This window comes from Balaenoptera physalus (genome assembly GCF_965194825.1).
Source record: "Balaenoptera physalus genome assembly, chromosome: 10".
NCBI lineage: Eukaryota > Metazoa > Chordata > Mammalia > Artiodactyla > Balaenopteridae > Balaenoptera > Balaenoptera physalus.
This window is the reverse complement of record NC_138889.1, coordinates 18034852-18056537: the sequence shown is the minus strand read 5'-3', so window position 1 is coordinate 18056537 and position 21686 is coordinate 18034852. Positions and strand designations below refer to the sequence as shown.

The following is a 21686-nucleotide window of genomic DNA, read 5'->3' as shown; positions in this document are numbered from 1 at the left end:
GTAAATCAGAGATCTTGCCTCACGCTATAGTGTAGGTCCTTGAAAACTCAGTTTCAAAAATCCAAATTGGCTGGTGTTAGGCACTGGAGTATATGTTTGTCTAAAAGGTGACTAGTTCAGACCACCTTCACCACAGGAATATCTGCTGACTCTATCAAAACATACACATGGAAACCTGGCTACCGGGATTCTGCTGAAAGTCGCAATCTAGCCATCGTACGTGAAGATACTTAACCCGCTAGAGGTAGAGGTGTAACCAGCAGCCAATCCACAGTTCTTGCTTATTATCAGCCTTCTCTCCCTAGAAGCTCTTCATTCTTTTACATTCTTTTACACATTCTTTTACACCTAATGGTTGCAATTTGTGGCAAAGTATGTGTTCATGGGGTATGATTTTTACAGCATAATCTTGAGTGGGAGCAATAAATGAGGCAATAAGTCAAGCCGAAGAAAAGGAGATCAACAATATTAAACGAGATGTAACTCAGAAGGAAAAATCATTAAGTGGATTTCATATCAGAGCTCTGCCACAGGGTGCAGATGCGGTAGCCTGTTTCCCCCTCTACTGCACAGAAGGGAACAAAAAAGTCCTGGTAGTTAGAAGCAACGACATTACATGTGGTGAGTTATTCATTTGAGGGCTCTAAATTCTCTTGATCTTTGCTTCTGAAGCTTGAGGGTTGAAACCCAAGAGCAGGTGAAATCTAGAAAGCCTGCTGATTGCCATTGCTTAGAGTGTTTGGTGAAACAGGCTATTTTTAAAATTCAGCAAGATGGGCGGTGAGTCCTCCTAAAACAGTAAAATTTACTGTTAACCTTTTCCTAGCTGCTGGAAGCCATGTGGCAGTAAGTACCACCCCCTCGTTGCCCAGGACAAGCCCTGGTGCGTTGCTTACCCAGGACAGTGATGGTGGTGTAACTTTCCTGAGGGGGGTCAGTGTAGAGCTGGCAGAAGTATCTTCCTTCATCAGAAATTGAGACATTTGTCAACGACACTCTGAGTTCACTGCTTGAAAAATTCAGCAGCTGGAACCTGCTGTCCTTCAAAGCTGGAAAACAAAACACAGAGTTAGTGTTGTGAGAAAGATGACAGTCTATTTGCCTTCCCGAGGGGAGGCAAAAGGCAAGTGACTAGAAAGGCAGCTACAGAGCGGACACACGGATTAAGTCTTTCTGCACCTGGTGGGTACTTCTTTGTGCTTCTTGAGTTCCTAGTTAGGGCTTCTGCAATAACTGCTTGTAGACACATATATATCCCTGCCCCAAAAGGAAACTCACACACATGGGTGTGTGTGTCGTCTGTGTACACACGCATATCCCTTGCTGTCAGTTTTGAGCACTTATTCATAAATTGTTTCGGATCTTCTATTGGAGACAGGCAGAATGAGAACAGGAGGAAAGGGCAGGCAATGAGCCCCCTTTGGCACTGAAATTTCAGGGAGTAGACCCTACAGGCTTTTAAATTGTCTCTAAAAATCTGAGGCCTTAAAAGAAATAGAGGTTCTAATATTATGAGAGAAAATTTTAAAAAAGCATTATTAGTAATTGCAAAAGCAAAATGAAAATCATTAAAAAAAAAAAACTTTATAGCAAAACAATCCAATTTAACTTTGATGCATCTTTGCGTTTGATGTGATTTGAGGTGGCGCTGCCAAAAGTCCATGGCCTGGGGCCTACAGGGGCCTTAGACCTGACCCCATTTTCTAACTGCATTCAGCTCCACGGGGATGAAACTGATTAGGCATAAAGTAGGAAGTCAGAGTCATCCCAAAAGTAATGTATGTGGGCTTTTTATTGATTTCTAATATTCACTTTTAAAATCCTTATATTAATTTGGCAAAGGCTACATCAGTATATACTAATGACAAAAACGCATTCTAACAATGAGAAGCTGGCTTCTCTCCTTTTACCCTCCATAGTCCTCTTAATGTTCCTTAGGTTTATAACTCTTTCCACAGGTCATGAATGTTCTGAGGTGTTGGGGGGAATGGGGACAAGTGGGCAGGAGGCGACATGCCTGACACCCGCTTTGGTTAGGCACCAATGCTCTCAAATCACAGTTTTTCGAGAGACCTGATTCTTGCTCTTGCCAAACCCTGACACCCATTTGAACCATTGCTATGATATACAATTAAGTTTCGATTACTGGCTTTTGTGATCTTACATTTGGAAGGATTTCAGCACATGGGCACCTCCATCTACCACAGGCTATGATGACAGGAGATTTGGTTTTGTCTTTATAGGCACAGATTGCCTAGGAAACTTCAGTCTTCAAACCAAACAGATTACCTTTGAGAATGCTATATTTTCCTTGCTTTACCCTATTTGAGTTGTTTGTGTCAGCTAAGTATTTGGGACTCAACAGAAATTCACCTTGAATTACTACAATCAATTCCTATTGCAAAGGAAGACTGTCTTACTTTTAAAAAAGGACCATTCAAGGTTTCTATTAAGTAGGAAGATTATGATTGCATGTCTCTTCTTCCCTCTGAAGAACTGATTAAACTTTAAGCATCTCACATTAAATTAAAAAGAAAAAAAAAGGAGGCCTTGGCAACCTCTTTATCAAGACAACATGTAGGAAAAAAAGTTGCCATCTAATGCTATAGAGATGGAAACTTACGCCGGAAGTCCCTGAAATAAATGGTCTGTCTGTTGGGATTCAGTAGTTGGATAACAGAGTCGTCACTCTTATTGACCTGGCAGCTGATGGTTGCAACTTCTCCCTCGATCACTGTCACGTCTTTCGTAAACAAATTCTGTCCATCACCTTTAAAAAAAGGAGAAAAAAATTCCATCAATTAAAATTTGGTTAATAGGATCAATTAAAATGAGAAACAAGAAGTGAATTAGAAAATAGACACGATGGGAATTCCCTGACGGTCCAGTGGTTAGGACTCCGAGCTTTCACTGCCAAGGGAGAGGGTTCACGCCCTGGTCAGGGAACTAACATCCCACAAGCTGCGCGGCCAAAAAAGAAAATAGACAGGAGTAGCCACATTTGGTAAGGCTCACACACCTTTCTCCATAGTCCACAAAACGAGTCTATTAAGCTGAGCTAGATCTAGGGGCAAAATACAACTAAGCCTGGAATCAACGTGCTGTCAGAAGTTGTGATGTCCACGCTCCAGCCTCCAATGTTTTTACTAGCCAAGTAGTATGCTGGAGAGGTACGGAAAGGTAAGCGTATTGGCCGTCATGAGGAACAGCAGCTCCCACAAACGGAGTAGGGGAAATACGTATACATCATCCTTCCTTATCTGCGGGTTCGGCATCTGCAGATTCAACCAACCGCAGATAGAAAATACTAAAAAAAAAAAAAAAAAAAAAATTCCAGAATGTTCCCCAAAGCAAAACTTGAATTTGCACGACAGCAACTATTTACATAGTGCTTACATTGTTTTTACCACTATTTACATAACATTTACATTGTACTGGGTATTATAAGTAATCTAGAGATGACTTAAAGTATACATTTTATAGAAGGGACTTGAGCATCCTGAGATTGTTGGTGTCCGTGGGGGTCCTGGAACCAATCCCCCATGGATACCAAGGAATGACTGTACTCAACCTCAGCTCACATGCCCTTGAGCTATTTGGTCACCTCACAGAAAACTCAAGGGGTCACTTAATAGAAGTAGGTGGGAGGGCTCAGTAAACAATCTCACCTTGTTAGTGGATGTCAAGATTCCCGAAGTATAGGCAGTCCCGTTATTTATTGCGTAGGAGTGGGGACCTGACTGTGACCCTTTGGAAACTCAGTAAAATCCTGGGAAGCCTTACAGTTCACTTTGTTACTCTGTTCTCAGAAACTACATCTTCGTGACTCACCCAAAGCTCCAGGCAGTCCTGAGCCACGTCCCTTCTACAGACTAACCCCTTGCAGCCATTTAGAAAATCTCTTACAGAACATGTCAAAAAGTCTAGGCTTTCAGATCCACTGATATCTGGATTATCTCCAGATCGGCTCTAGTTTGTTACTTCTAAGATAAGTGACAGTAGCCAGGGCCCCTCATAAATGTCCTAAACGATCCACAGCACAGGTAGGAGGAGAGGAGACTTCAAAAGCAAAAGATGAAATAATTGTTGAATGTCCAATTCCACACCGGGCATAGCAGGGGATTTAGCAGTATAAGACATTGTCCTAGCCTCTAAGAAGCTGCAATGTTGGTGAAAACTGATCCCTAATTCCCACATACAGAACAAAAAGTATAATACAGGCAATAGGTACAACGGTCAATCAGGGAGGGGACAAGAGAGATTGCTTTTTAGCTGTAAGATTTTAGGCAAACTATTTAAAGTCCCTGAGACAATGTCTCATCTGTAAAGTGGGGATAGTAATTAAAAGCTATCTCACAGAGCTGTTGGGAGGATTAAGAAAGATAATCAGGGACTTCCCTGGTGGCACAGTGGTTAAGAATCTACCTGCCAATGCAGGCGACACGAGTTCGAACCCTGATCTGGGAAGATCCCACATGCCACGGAGCAACTAAGTCCATGCGCCACAACTACTGAGCCTGCGCTCTAGAGCCTGCGAGCCACAACTACTGAGCCTGCGTGCCACAACTACTGAGCCTGCGCTCTAGAGCCCGTGCTCCGCAACGAAGAGTAGCCCCCGCTCACCACGACTAGAGAAAGCTCGCGCACAGCAATGAAGACCCAACGCAGCCAAAAATAAATACATAAATAAACAAATTTAAAGGAAAAAAAAAGAAAGATAATCAATGTAAAGCATCTAGCACTGTGGCTACCTTTCGTAAAACTGAATAAACGGTAGCTGTGATCATCATCACCACCATCACTTCTCTAGATGTCAAATCCCAACTAAGCAACTGTACATGTTGCGAGTAGTGTGGATACAAGAATGAAAGCTCACGGTCCCTGCTCTCAAGGAGCTCTCTATGTAATTATATATCAACTCAGGGTGGCTTATTCACTCTCTAAAAAAAACCTGTCACATTAAGAAACAAAGGTCAAAGATAAGTACTATTCTAAAAAAAAAAAATGAGACCGCATAAATAGAGACGCAATTTGAGTAAATGGAGGATTTCCACCTGCTCTCATATTTCTGCTGAAGGATCCTTTTTTGGCGGGACACAGCGGGGAAGTGTGAGAAGGGACGTCTAAGATGGCTTTAAGCCAAATCCACCTAGAAATAAACCAGCCTACGGGAGAGGATTAGAAAAGAGGCAACTAGAGGGATAAGGAAAACATTATTAGAGCCACAGATAAACAAAAATTCTTGATGCTTGAGGAGCAGAGCAAAATGAAACCCAACCTTGAGACCTCTGATCCAGGGAAGTAACCTGGGTGTGAGAACGAGGTCCACAGGGCTTGTAGCAAGTGAAAAGGTAAATCCAGCAGTGAAAGCTTAGTGGGCTGAAGACTGTTAGAGAATAATAACAAAGAGGAAGAGTGATCAGAGGAGACGAAGTCATGCTTATTTTTTCCTCAGTGGGTCACCGTGACAAACACAGAATTCAGAACCCAGCTGGGGGGAGCAGTTTATTCCCAGATCTGAGACTAAAACAAGGGAAAGGGAATTCCTGCCAATTGAGCAAGCTTTTCAAGGTGGTTTTGCTGGCCCTGGCGGAGGTCTGTACAGAAAGGACAATACCCTATTTCCTCAGGGTAACCCAATCTAGTAAGGAAACATTAAACTGCATGATTCAAAAGCTATTCTGTCTCAAAACATGGGACTTGCCTTGAGGAGATTAGACTATCAAACCAGTCTACCTGGATTGTGGAGGAGATTTCTTCTACCTAAAGGAAGTCTATTAGCAACACAAATAAGAATCTTCAGCTTATAAAAGGAACACATGGAAAGGCTACCCAGTGAAAGGCCTTAATCCCTTTGGCCTTATAGATCCTGACTACCATCTTGCAGATGCTGGGACTTAAAGCCAAGTGCAATTCAATTAAGCTCTAATAGAATAGTTTCTGTGGAAATAAGCATCCACTCTAATTTTAGTCTTTACTCAGAACCCTAGTATATTCTGTCTATATTCATATTAAGGCTATAAAACATTTGCAAAGGAGACAGGAGCAGAGGAGTTGACTGTGATTTTGTATTTAAAGCAAGGAAAGTAATAAAACAGAACCAGAGGGATTTTTTTGTTTGTACGTTTCTTAAAAAGTCTAAACATTCTTATTTATTACTTATAATTAAATAATATAAGACCAGATCCCTTTAATGTGTCATTGCTGAATAAATCATTCAGGTAAAACTTTTGCCATCTGCAAATGTTTGCCCTTGCTGTGTTATGTGGCACATAACAGGCTCTGCAAATCCACGGTGGTATCATCATCATTAACTGTATTATTTTTTGAAATTGCTAAGGCCAACCTAAAATCCAGTGTCTCAGAAAATGACAATTCCTAGCTATGTTAACATGGTTACGATACAAATGCTAAAAAATTATAAGTGCTGAAAGATATCAAAGTGCCTTGACTGATGGTGGTGGCCCAAGGATGTCACTCTGTAAAAATCACCAATAAATTATATGGGTCAGCTGGACAGTAGTTATATTACACAGAGCTCCATACTTGGAGCGTCGTAAGATGGCTGCAATGGAATAATAATGACCTATTTATTTGAGGCAAAGGAAGCGAATGACAGTGATGAAAATATGATATGTATGTCAGTACTCCTAACCGCCTGAAGCCTTTATGTAAAAATAATTTCTGCTCACGTCCTCAACTATTTCTTCCAAACAGAAGGGTTCACTGTGACTTGATAAATTTCCCCGTGAAACAGATATCATGACAATTAGGTTGTTACAAAACACAATCTGATGTGTAGCAGAAGACTACAAACAGGTAACTTTGGTGCCTTTCTTAAATAATCCATTTAAAAAACCCTTCCGATTTTCTAAAATTCAATCAGCAGATATACCGTCAGGGCAGAAATAGCACACGTTCTGGGCAAAAGAAATCAAGTAGGTACAATATATACTGTAGCCATTAAATAAGGCTGTTATCAGCAAGGTAATTTATTTTAAGGGTGGAACAACGTCTGACACGTATAGACATCTTTGACTGCTCATTGGTATACGTGGGTGAGGTTTAAGAGACGGAATCAAACTGGCTTTTAATTTATACCAGCAACTGTATTCCCTATAACTTCCCTATCTGCCCCACAAATTCTAAAAATAAAACTCTGGCATTAGAGAGGCCCATTCACTCGCAAGCAGGTCTCCCAAAGTACTCTAGAAGTTGCCAGGACATTCGTTACAAGGAAGAAAAAGCATATTACCTAAAGCAAAAAAAAAAAAAAAAAAAAGATAAAATTTATTTTGATGATCAGTAAAGACCATTTCAGCTGAGTTGGTTAGGGCTGGAGTGGGGCTGGGAAGGCAGTGGACTCAGAAATCCCCCATTAATTCAATCATCAATTGACTTAACTCATGGATTCTTTCCTGAAATCTCATCTTGTTATAAACACTATGTAAATGCATTACACAGAACACTAAGCCTGGGCTGGAATCTATTTGACCAACAAGAGAACTGCCTGAAGCGGGTGATGGGGCAAATCTTCGAGCCAGAAGCTGAAATGAGAAATAGCTCAGGCACCGGGACTTGGGGAAGGGAACGTATGTTGCTCTGACGCCAGGCGTTGTGTTAGTGGCTTCGCACGCTTTTCCTTCTCAAGCTCCTGTAGTTTTCAATGTCCCCACTTTAAAGATTAAGAACCTGAGACGCGGAGAAATTGAAATAAGCTGCCTAATGGAATTCAGCTAAGTGGCCGAGCTGGTGTTTGAACCCAGTTACATCAGCTTCTCCAGCCCATACAGTTTGTACTTTTTAACCGGCCAACCTCAAGATTTGTTGCCAAGGTTCTACTGGCTCTGCCTTGGAAAATTTACTTGTTTTTAAAGAGGGTGATTTCCCTATGAGCAACTTCTGATTTTTTTTTATTTCCATAATTTATCCAGAACACAATTACACACTTCAAGATGAGAGAGAGACTGTCCTGAATGTAAAACACCTTGTTTACTACTGCTTCCTTCTTTTAGCACTCAGCACACTGCCCCTGGAGAATGCCTTTATTACCAGTGCACGGCCAGCGTTTGCCAGCACTGAGAGCTCTGGCCCCCACTGCCTGTCTGTTAATAAATAAAGCACTTCATTTACACCGGGGAAGTCTCTCCAGTCAAGTCTATAATAAAAGGGCAAGTCACAGTTGGAACAGAATTCGGTTTATACTATGGCAACTATGTAAACTCTTCCTGACTCCGGAGGAGCACCAATGACTCTTTACTGGGAAGACAGCTTGCCCAGAGAAAGAGCAAATAAGGTCCCCTGTTCTACTCCTTCAGTTGCAAAATCGTATTAGGGGAACCTTTTTTTAAATCCTCTGCTGTGTGGAAGACTGAACCTAACATTAAATCAGCATAGTCAGGTTGTCTAAAATAGGCAAAAGTCCAACCAACAATACAGGCTGTCCAAAAAAAACCAACCAAACCAACAAAAAAATCATCCTGCCAATGATTAACGTAGCCATTAAAAAAGCCACCAGAGTTATCGAAATTTTACACTAATTAAAGCTTTGGGGTTATTAATTCTTCCCCTCCAAATGGTATCTAAGTTGAGACTTTCTAAAGAGGCAAAAAACTTGCATGTTTTTGAAACACTTATTTCTTAGTGGTATGTGAGCCCTGTGTCTTAAAGCTTCAAATGGCTTTTCCCCCACTCTCATTTCTGTTGGATCCCATTTTTACAACCATATCAGTTACGTGCCCAACTTGAAAGAGAAACCCCTTACCTCAACCCAAATACAACCATCACCAACAGAGGCACTGCAATTCCTGCTAACGTTTCTGAGAGCTAGGCTTAGAATTGAGTACATTTCAGGAAAAGAAAAAAAAAATTAAGATTCTGTTGAAACCCAGAGGGAGAAATCTTTCTAACTGCACATGTTCTTCCAAGTCAATGTAAACAGTGTTCACTATAAATCATTAACAAAGCCATTAAGATTTGATTTCTATCTAAGCAATTATTGTCAGCATATTTCGTACACTTCCTTTAAAAGACTCAATCTTATCTTTCAATTCATTAAACTGTTCCTTGCATTTACAGAGTTTTATATCAAATCAGAAACCTATTTGAATTAATAAGAATTACAGTAAAAGTAATTTGAAAATAAATGATTTGAAGTTCAAGCCACAAAAGCTTTTGATGAAAGAATTTAGTCCCCTTTAAATATTACAGTAACATTTTCAGTCATCCAATGTGCAAATAAAAGACAGTGAGAACCTGTGTCGAAAACGATGGGTCCAGGGCTTCCCTGGCAGTCCAGTGGTTAAGACTCCACGCTTCCACTGCAGGGGACGCAGATTCCATCCCTGGTCGGGGAATTGAGGTCCCACGTGCCGCGAGGCGCGGCCAAAAAAAAAAAACCGAAACAGAAAACGATGGGTCTATCAACCGTGGATTAAGGTCAAGGGTGAGCCCTCTTCAACATAAATACAATTCTTTATTTCAAAGAGAGACAATACTTCAACCTTTGTGAATACTAGAATATTTATTTAAAGTCAAAAGCATTCAATCTGCCTGCTGTTTACAAAGCTACCCTTAACCTTTTTGATCCCCATCCACGTTTTGCTATCCCAAACAGTAAAGTCGAATTTGTTGACTGTCTGCTCCAAGAACTGTCTACTCAATGGTCAAACTAAGTATGAATGCAAATCATACAGTTCATAAGCTGAGAGTTAAAATAAGCTAAACCAACTCAATAAATAACCGAGTGGGCAAGAGTGTGTGGCATGGACCAAAACACTTCCTTTGGGTCACCTTCTTTTCCATAGAACCCTTGTGGAAACAAAGGTCAACAGAACTAAAAGGAACCTCCAGATCAACTCTCTCATTTTATAGATTAAGACAGTGAGGTCCAGGGAGGAGATATTAAGTAAGATCACATGGCATTTATGAGGCCCCATCTCCTAATGGCTCATCAAGGTATTTCTAAATAACATTTATTGATTTGCTTCTAATTACAAAAGCAATATATGCTCAAGGTTTGTTTATTTATTTATTTATCTATTAATAGCTTTGTTTCAAGTGTAGTATTCGTAACACTTTATCCTATGGCATGGAGATGGTCAGGATCTCCTAAGAATCTCCTGTAATATAATTACTGCTGTATCACTTGAACTTATGGAAGGAAAAAAAAAATATTGAATTTAATCTAATCTCCTTTTATAATCAGTAAAAGGTGAGGCAAATTTCTGAACGGCAAGTTAAAGAGTAATCTTCCCTCAGTGCTGGTTTTTTCTTCAATTAAAATTGTTGATTTCCCCTGAATACAAAACAAAAAAATATCATCTGACACAACATTAAGCAATTCATGAATATTCTGTATACACGTTCTTGTTTAGTTGACTAATGGCAAATTAACGTTCTCTATTTTAGCTTAAACACATACTATAGGTATGTTTGATTAGCATTGAATTCCAAAAGCTGATTACTATGCATGCTTTGATTATGTAATTACATAATAGAGTATAATGGCTCCTTTGGAGTCATTATGATCTATATTGCAAATATGTTTCAGTTTTGCTATAGTTTAAATACGTTGAGATGAGAGCTCATAACAAGGCTCCACTTTTTAGTCTTATCAGCTAAATGGGCATTTCCCCATTCATCCCAACATCTCCTTGACACCAATTAAGGCCTATTGTGTCAAGCTGCATACACTTTTCCAGAAGTTCCCTTTGTTTTCTCGGCATTCAAAAAAGGACATTGATTTTAAAAGCTGTATGATGCAAAAGGCCTGGTTTCAAAAAAAAAAAAAAAAGGCTGAAATTCCATCCGTCATCCACCCTTTGAAAGGTCTGCAAGGAATCACATCTAGTTCATTAATCACTGTTCAGACAACCACAAGGGGGTTAAAGATGGAATTTCACCTTTAACTCGAAAAGGCACACGAAGGAGGGACAGCCGAGAATACTGATGGTCACAGTGGTGACTTGTCACAATGCGTTCAGCCACAGCAACTTACACAAAGGTCCAGTTCTGCAAAACTCATGTCTTGCAATATCCCTTTTAGAAGGGGTAGCTCTGAAAGAGCACGGCCAGATTTTGCCTTCAGAGTTCCCACACCCAGGTTTTGATGGATCTAAGGCTAACAAAATCGACCTACTGAATAGATTTTTGATAATTCCACCATCACCTTACAAATTGGAAAGTTCAGGATTTAAAACAGGACAAAAGTTATTGCAAAGAACGATGTCAAGATTCTCTTGTCCCCGTGAAATCCTTTAATCTTGTGCTATTTCATTTGTAAGAAGATCTGTTTCTGCTTTTCTCTTCCAAGAGAATGAGCTCTTATACCATGCCAAACCAAAGGTGACCCGAGTCTTAACTTTAAAGACCAATAAGCATCAAGCTGTTTTTACCTTTGGGTCTATTGGTTTTCAGCATTAAGGCTGAAGAACCGCGGTCAAGCAGTTCAACTGTATTGACTGTTGGTCAATACAGTCCAACTGGTATTTACATATAGGATGAGAACCTCTTTTGTGAAAGGAAACATTGATTAGATGTGTGAAAACTCTTTTCCAGGAATACTGTGACAAAAGAAAGTAGTTACAGCAGCTGCGCCTATGCTATTTCAGTTTTAACCATCACATTAGAAGCCTTCCTCTTAAGACTGAGCTCAATAGGACTTTTTAATCAGAGCCCACAGCACTAAGGGGGCCCAGCAATTATGATGCCTATGATCTGAGCTGCCTGATCCCATAAAGCGCAGAGGTTCAATGCCCTCTATAGAATGTTTGTGGGGAGTGATACCCATCCGCTAAACATGAAGATCTGAATTAGCTCTTCCATTAAAATCCACTTATCCAAGAAGCGAAGGCAATCAAAGAAAGAGGAATATAAGAATAAACCATAAAAGATAATAATAATCACTGAATCCTTTTGCTCTGCACACTGAAACGTGAAAATCCCAGACTTTCTTCTCCTCTCACTCCTTTTCATAGCTGGACAGCTTTCACGGCCTTTTCGTTCATCAAAAAGATAGCATCGGGCTTCCCTGGTGGCGCAGTGGTTGAGAGTCTGCCTGCCAATGCAGGCGACACGGGTTCGAGCCCTGGTCTGGGAAGATCCCACGTGCCGCGGAGCAACTGGGCCCGTGAGCCACCATTACTGAGCCTGCGCATCTGGAGCCTGTGCTCCGCAACAAGAGAGGCCGCAATAGTGAGAGCCCCACGCACCACGATGAAGAGTGGCTCCCGCTCGCCGCAACTAGAGGAAGCCCTCACACAGAAATAAAGACCCAACACAGCCAAAAATAAATAAATAATGAAGCTTTCATTAAAAAAAAAAAAGATAGCATCTTTTTTGGAGAGAAGATAGCCTCACCCTGAAGAGAAACTTCCTCCAGTGGACAGGTTTTCTGAGAATTAAAAGAGAGAGAAAAAAAACAGAGCCCCCGAAGTAGGAAAGTCACTGTTTTATTTGCTTGTGAGATGGCACTGAAATCACCTTGAGGAACAGTCATTTTAAGCCTGCTAAATCTGCTTAGAGGCTCTTGGGAGAAAAGAGGTTCTTAAAAAAAAATTAATTAAAAAATAACCACAGCCATCCAACTTGGACCTTGGAGGAGAACAATCTGAATACAGAGGCTTCTTACAAAACTAATTGTGTTGGCAAAGCAAGGAGTTTCTTCTCAATGGATTTGATTCTGTGATGCTCGTTTATGGCAAAAGAAGAATAAAAGAACAGTTTTATATTGCTCTGCTGCAGTAGCAATTCAAAGCGGGGGAGTGTTCCAGCATTTCAAAATACATTGTCTCTTTCAGACAGAGCCTGCTGAAGGCCAACTGTTGATCTTCTGCACCAACCACTTTGCTAATGAACTGATAATATGATATTCCATTCCCTGGGATATATTAAATGGCTACTTTGCAGACTGAAAACTGGTTGTACAATTCTGCTGTCCATGAGCATGGACTATTGGGAAAGAAAATCACATTCTAAAATGGATGCACTGTGCAGGTAGAAGCCAGTAACTGATGAAGCACAGACCCTCACACCATCCAGTGAGATGGTCACTGGTCCCAAAGTTACCTGAAGCCTGGGATAATGGGAACGGACGACTTAAATTCATATAGAGAACTATCCACATTTCTCAAACCATGAGCTAGTCATAATGAAAACAAAAGGTTTAAATGATTACAACTCAAAATACGCATTAACATATTTGAAAACCACAAAGGACGACACACATATTAGGTTCTACTATTCCTATAAAGATTTAAGGGAACTTGGACTTCTTCCTTACCCGGGAAGAGATCTTGGTAGCCAAGCCATTTACTATACACACTGCAGCAGCCTCTGGAGAGCCCTCACTCTGTAAGAAAATATAATGTTGCCTTTTTTTCTAACCAAATGAAAAGAAATTCACAATTTCTGTCTCAAAGCTATGGAGACAGCAGGCTCTACTGTGGTCTCTTCTTAACTGACACTTCTCAATTTCCTTACATTCTAAGCATATTTAGAGATGCAGATTGTTTACAATAACTGCCCCTCTACAAAGTGCTTTTAAATTGAATTTCCTTACAACCCTTAAGCTCAAGTCTCAATGGAGATGGCACGTGCAGTTCCCTTATTTTTTATACCCTGCTTTTAAGCACCCCATTTAATATCATCTTTCCCTTTGATGAGAGATACCATTATTAAACCCGGGTCACTTGCTTCAACTTACTAAAAGCTGATTTTTTTTTTTTCTTTACGTTTGCCTCCAGGGTGTTAAAAGACTTAACAATTAGTGTAAGATATTTAAAATCACAAAGCTATCACATGTAACAATGATTACTACACACAGAAAAGAAAAGGGAAGTGACTGCTTTTCTCCACGTCTGGAGGCAAGAGAAACACATTTCTTTTCTAAAGCGTTCATTATTATTTTAATTTTTTTAATATCAAGAAAACTCCCATTATTTCTGGAGGGAGCATTATTTTAATTATCTGTATGACAACAATAGCTAAATACTTTAAAAATGTTTTCTGTGTGCCAGGCACTATGCGTTGTTTTTTGTGTTATTTTATTTAATCCTCACAACAGTCCTATGTGGTTCAATATCTTATCATCATCCCCATTATACAGATGAGGAAACTGAGATTTAGAGAGGTTAAATAAGTGGCTGGAACCAATATCCAAACGTCCGTCTATTTCACTCTGGCACTAGTCACAATAACAGTATGTTAATGAGGCTTTATTTTATGACGCTAAAAGAACGGTGGGGAACTAATGGAAGAATCTACTGTATCTGATTTATATGAGTTAGGATTAAAACTAAAATAATACAGCTTAGAAGGAATTTGAAGCCTATCCATCAGCAATCAGCATGTTCCAATATGTGACAGCGACATAATTAGCTCTATAACCAGAGTCCAAATACTGGTCCTTTAGTATTTAGAGAGAGGATCTCTGTTCTGCCGAATGATTCCGACTCCAAATGCAGTTCAACTCCAACTTCAGGCATTTAGAGTGTCTGCTTCAAGGGCATTCATTAGTACTGACAATCTATGTGACTGAAATTTGGCTGTAACAGCAGTCTCTCTCTACATCTCCTCGTTCATTTTTCCTGCCAACAAGAGCCATTGAACACCTTCCAAATTTAAAGCTTAGAGCCGACAGGACAAGCAAGTAAGGATATCAGTTGGAACACATCAGATATGGACTCAGAGTGAACGTCAACCTCAACTGACATGACTACAGAAACAGAAACCGGGGAAATGGGAGGGGATAGATGTTTCATATTCTTATTCTAGAGAGTATTCTGAGCGTGTGTAATATGGTTTGTTCAAGAAACAGCTGTAAATCCATGATAAGCATCATGCTGAATAATGTGGCAACATTCAACTTATTCACATCTCCTACCAGGAATCCAAGCAGCCTTGGACTATTTTATGAAACGACAGTTTCTTAGCTGGAAAATTGGGTTCTGTGACTAAGGCCCTTATGGTGAGTTATTCCCTCTATTATCCGTCAGTCACAAAGCAAGTGGTGGTTTTTTAACCTCTGGGCTCTTGAATTGCTGGCCCCAGCTGAGTCTGAGAAGAAACATACGAGTTAGAAAGCTCTTCTTAAGCCAGGGTTTGATGAAGGGATTGCATGTGGAGAGTGGCCAAAGGAAATTCCAGATTCTACTTTCCTGACTGCCGAGTCCCCGGCGGAAAGCCTGTGTCAGTCAGAGGGGCATTGCAACTATCCAAAGTGGTGCCATTATGAAAATAACTTGATTAGTTACCATCTGAATGTGGGCTGCTGATTAATCATCGTTGAAATTAGAGATATGTGATAAGGACATCACTTGTACCTTATTTTCACTTAAGAGGTCATCTAAGGAAAATGAGACCATAAAACTCGGAAAACAGGAATTTGTGCTGCAGTTCTGAGCTTACTGGTGGTGAAACCGGGAAAAAACTCCGAATCTGTTTTCACATTTTAAAAAGGGTAAATGGCATCTCTCCTCCAAGGTTATCATGAGGATCGAGTGAGGAAATGTGTGTAACAGTATTTTTCAAGCTCCAAAAATGCTAAATAAGGGATATCATCTTTTCCTTCTCCAGCTTCTTAATTAGCATCATGGCTATCTCCATGCAGCCTCTGTCTATAGTGCTAGGACCTTCTTATGAGTTTCCATGATCTGCTGGAATTTTTTTTTTTCAATTTCAGAGCTTTAGCTATCATTCTTTTCATTCTAAGGCTAACTAAAAAAGCACAGAGTAAATTAAAACATCTTCATCACTAATGTTAAATTGCAAACTAAAACCATCCTCAGTATGAAAAGTATAAGATGAATAATAGCAGATGGAGGCAAAGGAGTGGACATTTAAAATTAGGTTCAATCTATAGCACTACAAACATGACTTATTTTCTGTTTTCCCTCCTTTAATTATACGGCCATAATCAGTTCAGTGAACAATTTCCGTGTTCTAAGGTTGTGTTAGGTTAGTCATGTAACACACAACACCCCTGCTGGAAAACCTCAACCGTCGACACCTCAGATATCAAGTTACTGAATATGCTGTTCCACAAAAGTGAGCTTTCCATATCATTGAATCTCTCTCTGAAGGCCAAAATTAAAACGAAATGAAATGAAACAAAAACAATTTCCACAAAGCTTGCTGACTTGTCCTATGCTCCTATTTAAGGAGGATGACATGAGTTAATGACACACGTAGGACCATGTGGCCCTTCTCTAAACAATCTCAGCTGTCAGGCTTGTACGTGTGCTTGCTGTTTCCCTCCAATGCTGGCTGTCACTTCTTGAAGATAATTCCTTCCTTTATTACTAAGTGCAAGAGCTTTGAGAAAGCTACTGGTGCTAAGACCTTTCCTGCTTACTAATCCAGGATGTTTGAGGTCTCTAGAAACCTAACCTTCACTAAGCGGTGTGTCACTGTGGCATGAGGGGGGTGTAATTTCCCCCTCCACTTGACACTGGAGGAAAGAAAAGTGCACAGACAAAATTTAATTAACAATAATATTTGGCTTAGTTTGACAATAATACTTTGACACTAATAGATCTTCTTAGGTAAAAATACGCCTTTGAACGTAGGAAGCAAACCAATAAAAAAATTGGTGACTGACTCTAGTTTGTTTTTTAATGTTATTATTATTATTAGTTCAAACCCATCTATTACTAAGCTATGTATAAAGGCAGGTAAACTGACCATGGAGGATGCTGCAGGATCCAGCTGGAAGTCATTCGCTTTCCCTATGAAGCTCTGATACCGCCCCATGTTCCTAGACGTCTGGCTCATGGTGTGTTGTAATTGTCAGTCTCGGCACTTATTACACTGATAGTTCTATGGTCATTTATTTACAGGGTGGTTTCCTTTTTAAAAAATTTTTGATCTAGGTTCAACTGCTAGCGCTGCCAGTTATTAGCTAAACCTTGCAAAAGTTACTTAAGCTCTTGAAGCCTCAGGTTTTACACATGTAAAATGGGTCTAAAAATTATAATTATTGTATCTCCTTGAGAACAGCCATACTATCTTCTTCATCTTTGCATTCCCAAAGCATAATAGAGGGTCAGTTTATAGAGCAAGTGTTCAATCAATCCTTGTTAGGGGAGTTACTAAGACCTTCACACTGAGGCACTCTCATTTTTGGAGACAAGTCTCTTAACGTCAAAACATTAAGTTGTACCCATCTCCCTTATTAAATATAATTGTGAACTTCAAATGAATTTAATTAAGAATTTCCTTAATTTTGCTTTCGAAATGATTAATTCCAATTGTCTGTTGTATTCTGAAGCTAACCATTTGCTTTTCCATGGCTCAGACATTTTCACAAGGTTGAAAAGAAACAGCCCTAGTGCTGTGTCTCCAGTAGTCAACAGAGCAAACAGCCCAGCTTTAAGAAGTCCCTGATGTATATATATGTATTGCATCTTCTTTATCCATTTGTCTGTCGATGGGCATATATACGATGGAATACTACTCAGCCATTAAAAGGAACGAAATGGGGTCATTTGTAGAGACATGGATGAACCTAGAGACTGTCACACAGAGTGAAATGAGTCAGGAAGAGAAAAACAAATATCGTATATTAACGCATGTATGGGGACCCGAGAAAAATGGCACAGATGAACCAGTTTGCAGGGCAGAAATAGAGACACAGATGTAGAGAACAAACATATGGACACCAAGGGGGGAAAGTGGTGGGGGGGTGGTGGTGGGATGAATTGGGAGATTGGAATTGACATGTATACACTAATATGTATAAAATAGGTAAGTAATAAGAACCTGCTGTATAAAAAAATAAATAAAATAACATTCAAAAACAAAAGAAGTTCCCGATGTTGCGAGGGAGACAGACATGTGTACGTACAAGGACAGCACAGTGTGGTGAGACTTGTAAGCCACAAGGATGCGAATGCACTATGGGAACCTGGAGAAGCCAGGAATGACCCTCTCAGGATGGGGGTGCAAATTCCAGAGAGGATGAAGAAGAGACACTAGCAAGAAGGATCATGGTGTGTTTAGAACAAAGGGAAGAGTGTGATATGCTCTGAAGAGTGCCAGGAACGGGCGCTTTCTAAAAAGGTCATTAGGTCCAGATATTGAAGGACACTGTATGCCAGGCTAGGGAATTTGCACTTTATATTGTAATTAATAGGGAGCCATTAAGTGATTTTAATCCAGGGAGTGATATGATCACACCTGTGTTCTGAAAGATAACGTCTGTGCAGAGAGGGAGGGAAGACGGGAGGTGGGAAAAGGCTGGAGCCAAGAAGATCAGTTAAGAGACTTCAGCCACAGAGTACTCAAAGCTGATAAGAGCCAGGTAAGGGAATCCGGAGGGGGGACGGCAGAGCTCAGGGTGGGAGGAGGGAGAGTGAGGAGGAGTGGGGAGCCCTTCCAGGTGAGGCACATTAGTGGGCTTTCAGCTCCGTTAAGGGGGCCCTGGGTATTCCTCAGTCACCTCTGCTCAACTCCAGTTAGTGTCTAGTGGCCTTCTAAGGAAGGACCAGCAAAGAGCTAACTTTCAAAAGGAGCTGGACGGCAGTTCACACAACCATTCTCATCCCCACTGCTGGTCACCACGGAGATGGGTTTTTGCAGCCTCACTTATACCAAAAATAGAATTAGGGTACCTGGGTGTCCCTCCGCCCCTGCCACCCTCACCCCCAATAGAGCCTTGCTAGTTCAGTGTGGTCGACCAGTAGTTTTGAAAATCCCTGCGAGATGATTAAAAATGAAGACTCTCAAATCACGCCAGACTGACTGAGTCAGAATCTGCATTTTAGGGCTTCCCTGGTGGCGCAGTGGTTGAGACTCTGCCTGCCAATGCAGGGCACACGGGTTCGAGCCCTGGTCTGGGAAGATCCCACATGCCGCGGAGCAACTAGGCCCATGAGCCACAACTACTGAGCCTGCGCGTCTGGAGCCTGTGGTCCGCAACAAGAGAGGCCGCGACAGTGAGAGGCCCGCGCACCGCGATGAAGAGTGGCCCCCGCTTGCCGCAACTAGAGAAAGCCCTCACACAGAGACGGAGACCCAACACAGCCATAAATAAATAAATAAATAAATTAAAAAAAAAAAAAAAGAATCTGCATTTTAAGAAGAGGCTCTAATCATTCATGTGCGCGTTACAGTTTGAGGAGCTCTGGCCTAGAGGACAGTAATCCTCTCATGATCATAAACACTGAGACTGACGGCTTAACCAAGGAAGATCACAGAAGGAAGTGTGTTGTTCCTAGACAACAGGTTTCAAGGAAACAGAAATTATGGCTGTGCACATCATTGAATCAGTGAGTCAATTATGAATTGACTCATAATCAATTCATAATTGATTATGAGTGAATCAGTGAGTCATGGGGTGAAGAAGAACGTGAATCCGCACCACCAAGTGAGGCCCGTCTCCAGGGAGTAACATGGCTTCTGCAACTTCTCCTTCTGTAAAAACCGACTTCAAGTTTGCACGATGACAATCAATTGACGTGAATCGTTCATGAAGTCAACAGGAACTAGAACCTTGGGTTCTTTTTCAAGTTTCACAGAACCGCCACTACACAAATGAAAAATCCTCTCCCAAAGCAGCTAGCTGACTGCAACCAAAGCAAATAGATTATTCTGCATTCAGCTGCAAAAAAAACCCCGACTTCTTCCAGCTGGTGCTCCCACACTCAGTGGGTTTGTAAGTTCGCATGCTGCACTCTGGTTAATTTTTTCTTCTTTGGTTTCATTGTTACTGTATGTTTTGTGCTCGTGTGTGTTGAGCCAGTGAAGACAAAACAACAAATAGGGAAATAAAGCAAGCAGTCCAAAATGAAAACTGAAAGAGGCAGTCCAGGTTTGTTACAAAAGTGATGAGATTCAACTATACAATCTGAAGGGAGGGGAAAAAAAATCTATACTACCCCATTACAGCAGACTTTTCACTCTGTGTCCAGGACATAAAATTTGCTGCAAAAGCACTATTTACAATAGCCAGGACATTGAAGCAACCTAAGTGTCCATCGACAGATGAATGGATAAAGATGTGGCACATGTATACAATGGAATATTACTCAGCCATAAAAAGAAACGAAATTGAGTTATTTGTAGTGAGGTGGATGGACCTAGAGTCTGTCATACAGAGTGAAGTAAGTCAGAAAGAGAAAAACAAATACCGTATGCTAACAAATATATATGGAATCTAAAAAAAAATGGTTCTGAAGAACCTAGGGGCAGGACAGGAATGAAGACACAGACGTAGAGAATGGACTTGAGGACACGGGGAAGGGGAAGGGTAAGCTGAGACGAAGTGAGAGAGTGGCATGGACATATATACACTACCAAATGTAAAATAGATAGCTAGTGGGAAGCAGCCGCATAGCACAGGGAGACCAGCTCAGTGCTTTGTGACTGCCTCGAGGGGTGGGATAGGGAGGGTGGGAGGGAGACGCAAGAGGGAGGAGATATGGGGATATATGGATATGTATAGCTGATTCACTTTGTTACAAAGCAGAAACTAACATACCATTATAAAGCAATTATACTCCACTAAAGATGTTAAAATAAAATTATACTCCAGTAAAGATGTTAAAATAAAATAAAATAAAATTCTGGGTACTCTGGGAACACCCAGAAACTGGAATTGTGAAAAAAAAAAATTTGCTGCAAAACTGTAACTAATGACATAAACAGAGGTTTAAGGGAAATAATAAGAGTCATAAGCTGTAGGCAGAAAGAAGCAGACACAGAAAGAGCCTCGTAGAATGCTCAGGGGAAGAAAAGGTAAACAAGAGTTTCACTTTTACACGGCCTCTTAATGAACATCCATGGATCAGCCTGGAGCAGATGCTAGAGTGAATGTGCCTTGCCTTCCGGATGCAGGCTAACAGCATCCTTAGCAGCAGCTCACAGAAGGAAATGACACCTTGAAAGCAAAGAAGCAAAGGTTTCACCTAAGTGTAAGAACCTCAGCTTGGAGAGGTTCTCTCCTATCACGCTGAAACTTAAGTATATAAAGTTTAGAATTTCAACCATTGTGTAAGTTTCCTAATAAACTTTTCGAATTTTATTTTTTTGGTGGGGGGAAGAGAGGGTAGAGCAGCACAATGATCATTGCCACGATCTAGTTTCTGTTCTTCCTGTTCCTTAATGTATGGCAATTGCAACTGGTTCACACTTCATTCCCCTAACCAATGTGTTCTTACGTGAAAGCTTTCAGGATTTTTACTCCTGGCGTACCCAGATGCCTTTCCTGCAGTGGGAGAATATCTCTGAAGGGTTTTCTGCTGGGTTACTAAAGTGCAGTTTCAGAGAGAATAATGTTCTGAATTTCAGTCTCTTAAAAAAGTCGTTGGGTTTACGGGCAGTCACGCTTGTCACATTTAGCGTGTGAATTACGGACTTCGTGGAAACACAGTTAAACTGCCACAGTTGTGCACAGCCATAATTTCTGCAGAGAAAAGAGCAACAATTGGGGAGCTTTATTACTACTAGTTTTCATTTTTAAGAAGCCAAAATCAACCCTCCTTACATTATAAGGTAGTTTTTCTTTTTAAAAAAGTTTTTTTTTTTCTTAAATAAAGGAAAAAAAAAGAAAACCTCTAATGGGCTACTTGCTGTTCTATTCACTTTTTAGATTTGTCAATTTTTGAGTGACTGCCAGCACCAGGGACTCTTTGTAACACCCTGTAATTGGGATATAATAAAAACATGCAATGATTAAAAATACTGTG

At 40.6% G+C, this 21686-nt stretch overlaps 1 protein-coding gene across 4 annotated transcripts in view; it reads right to left on the bottom strand.

The window, feature by feature from the left end:
* The window catches only part of CADM1 (cell adhesion molecule 1), a 325465-nt gene that overhangs the window by 63358 nt on the left and 240421 nt on the right, over positions 1 to 21686 (bottom strand). For all 4 annotated transcript variants that reach the window (XM_082411115.1, XM_082411116.1, XM_082411117.1 and 1 more), the window contains exons 2-3: positions 2624 to 2770; positions 897 to 1049 (exon numbers count right to left, since the gene is read on the bottom strand). In XM_082411115.1, coding sequence (XP_082267241.1) covers positions 897 to 1049; positions 2624 to 2770 — 300 coding nt within the window. The remainder of the gene's footprint in view (positions 1 to 896; positions 1050 to 2623; positions 2771 to 21686) is intronic.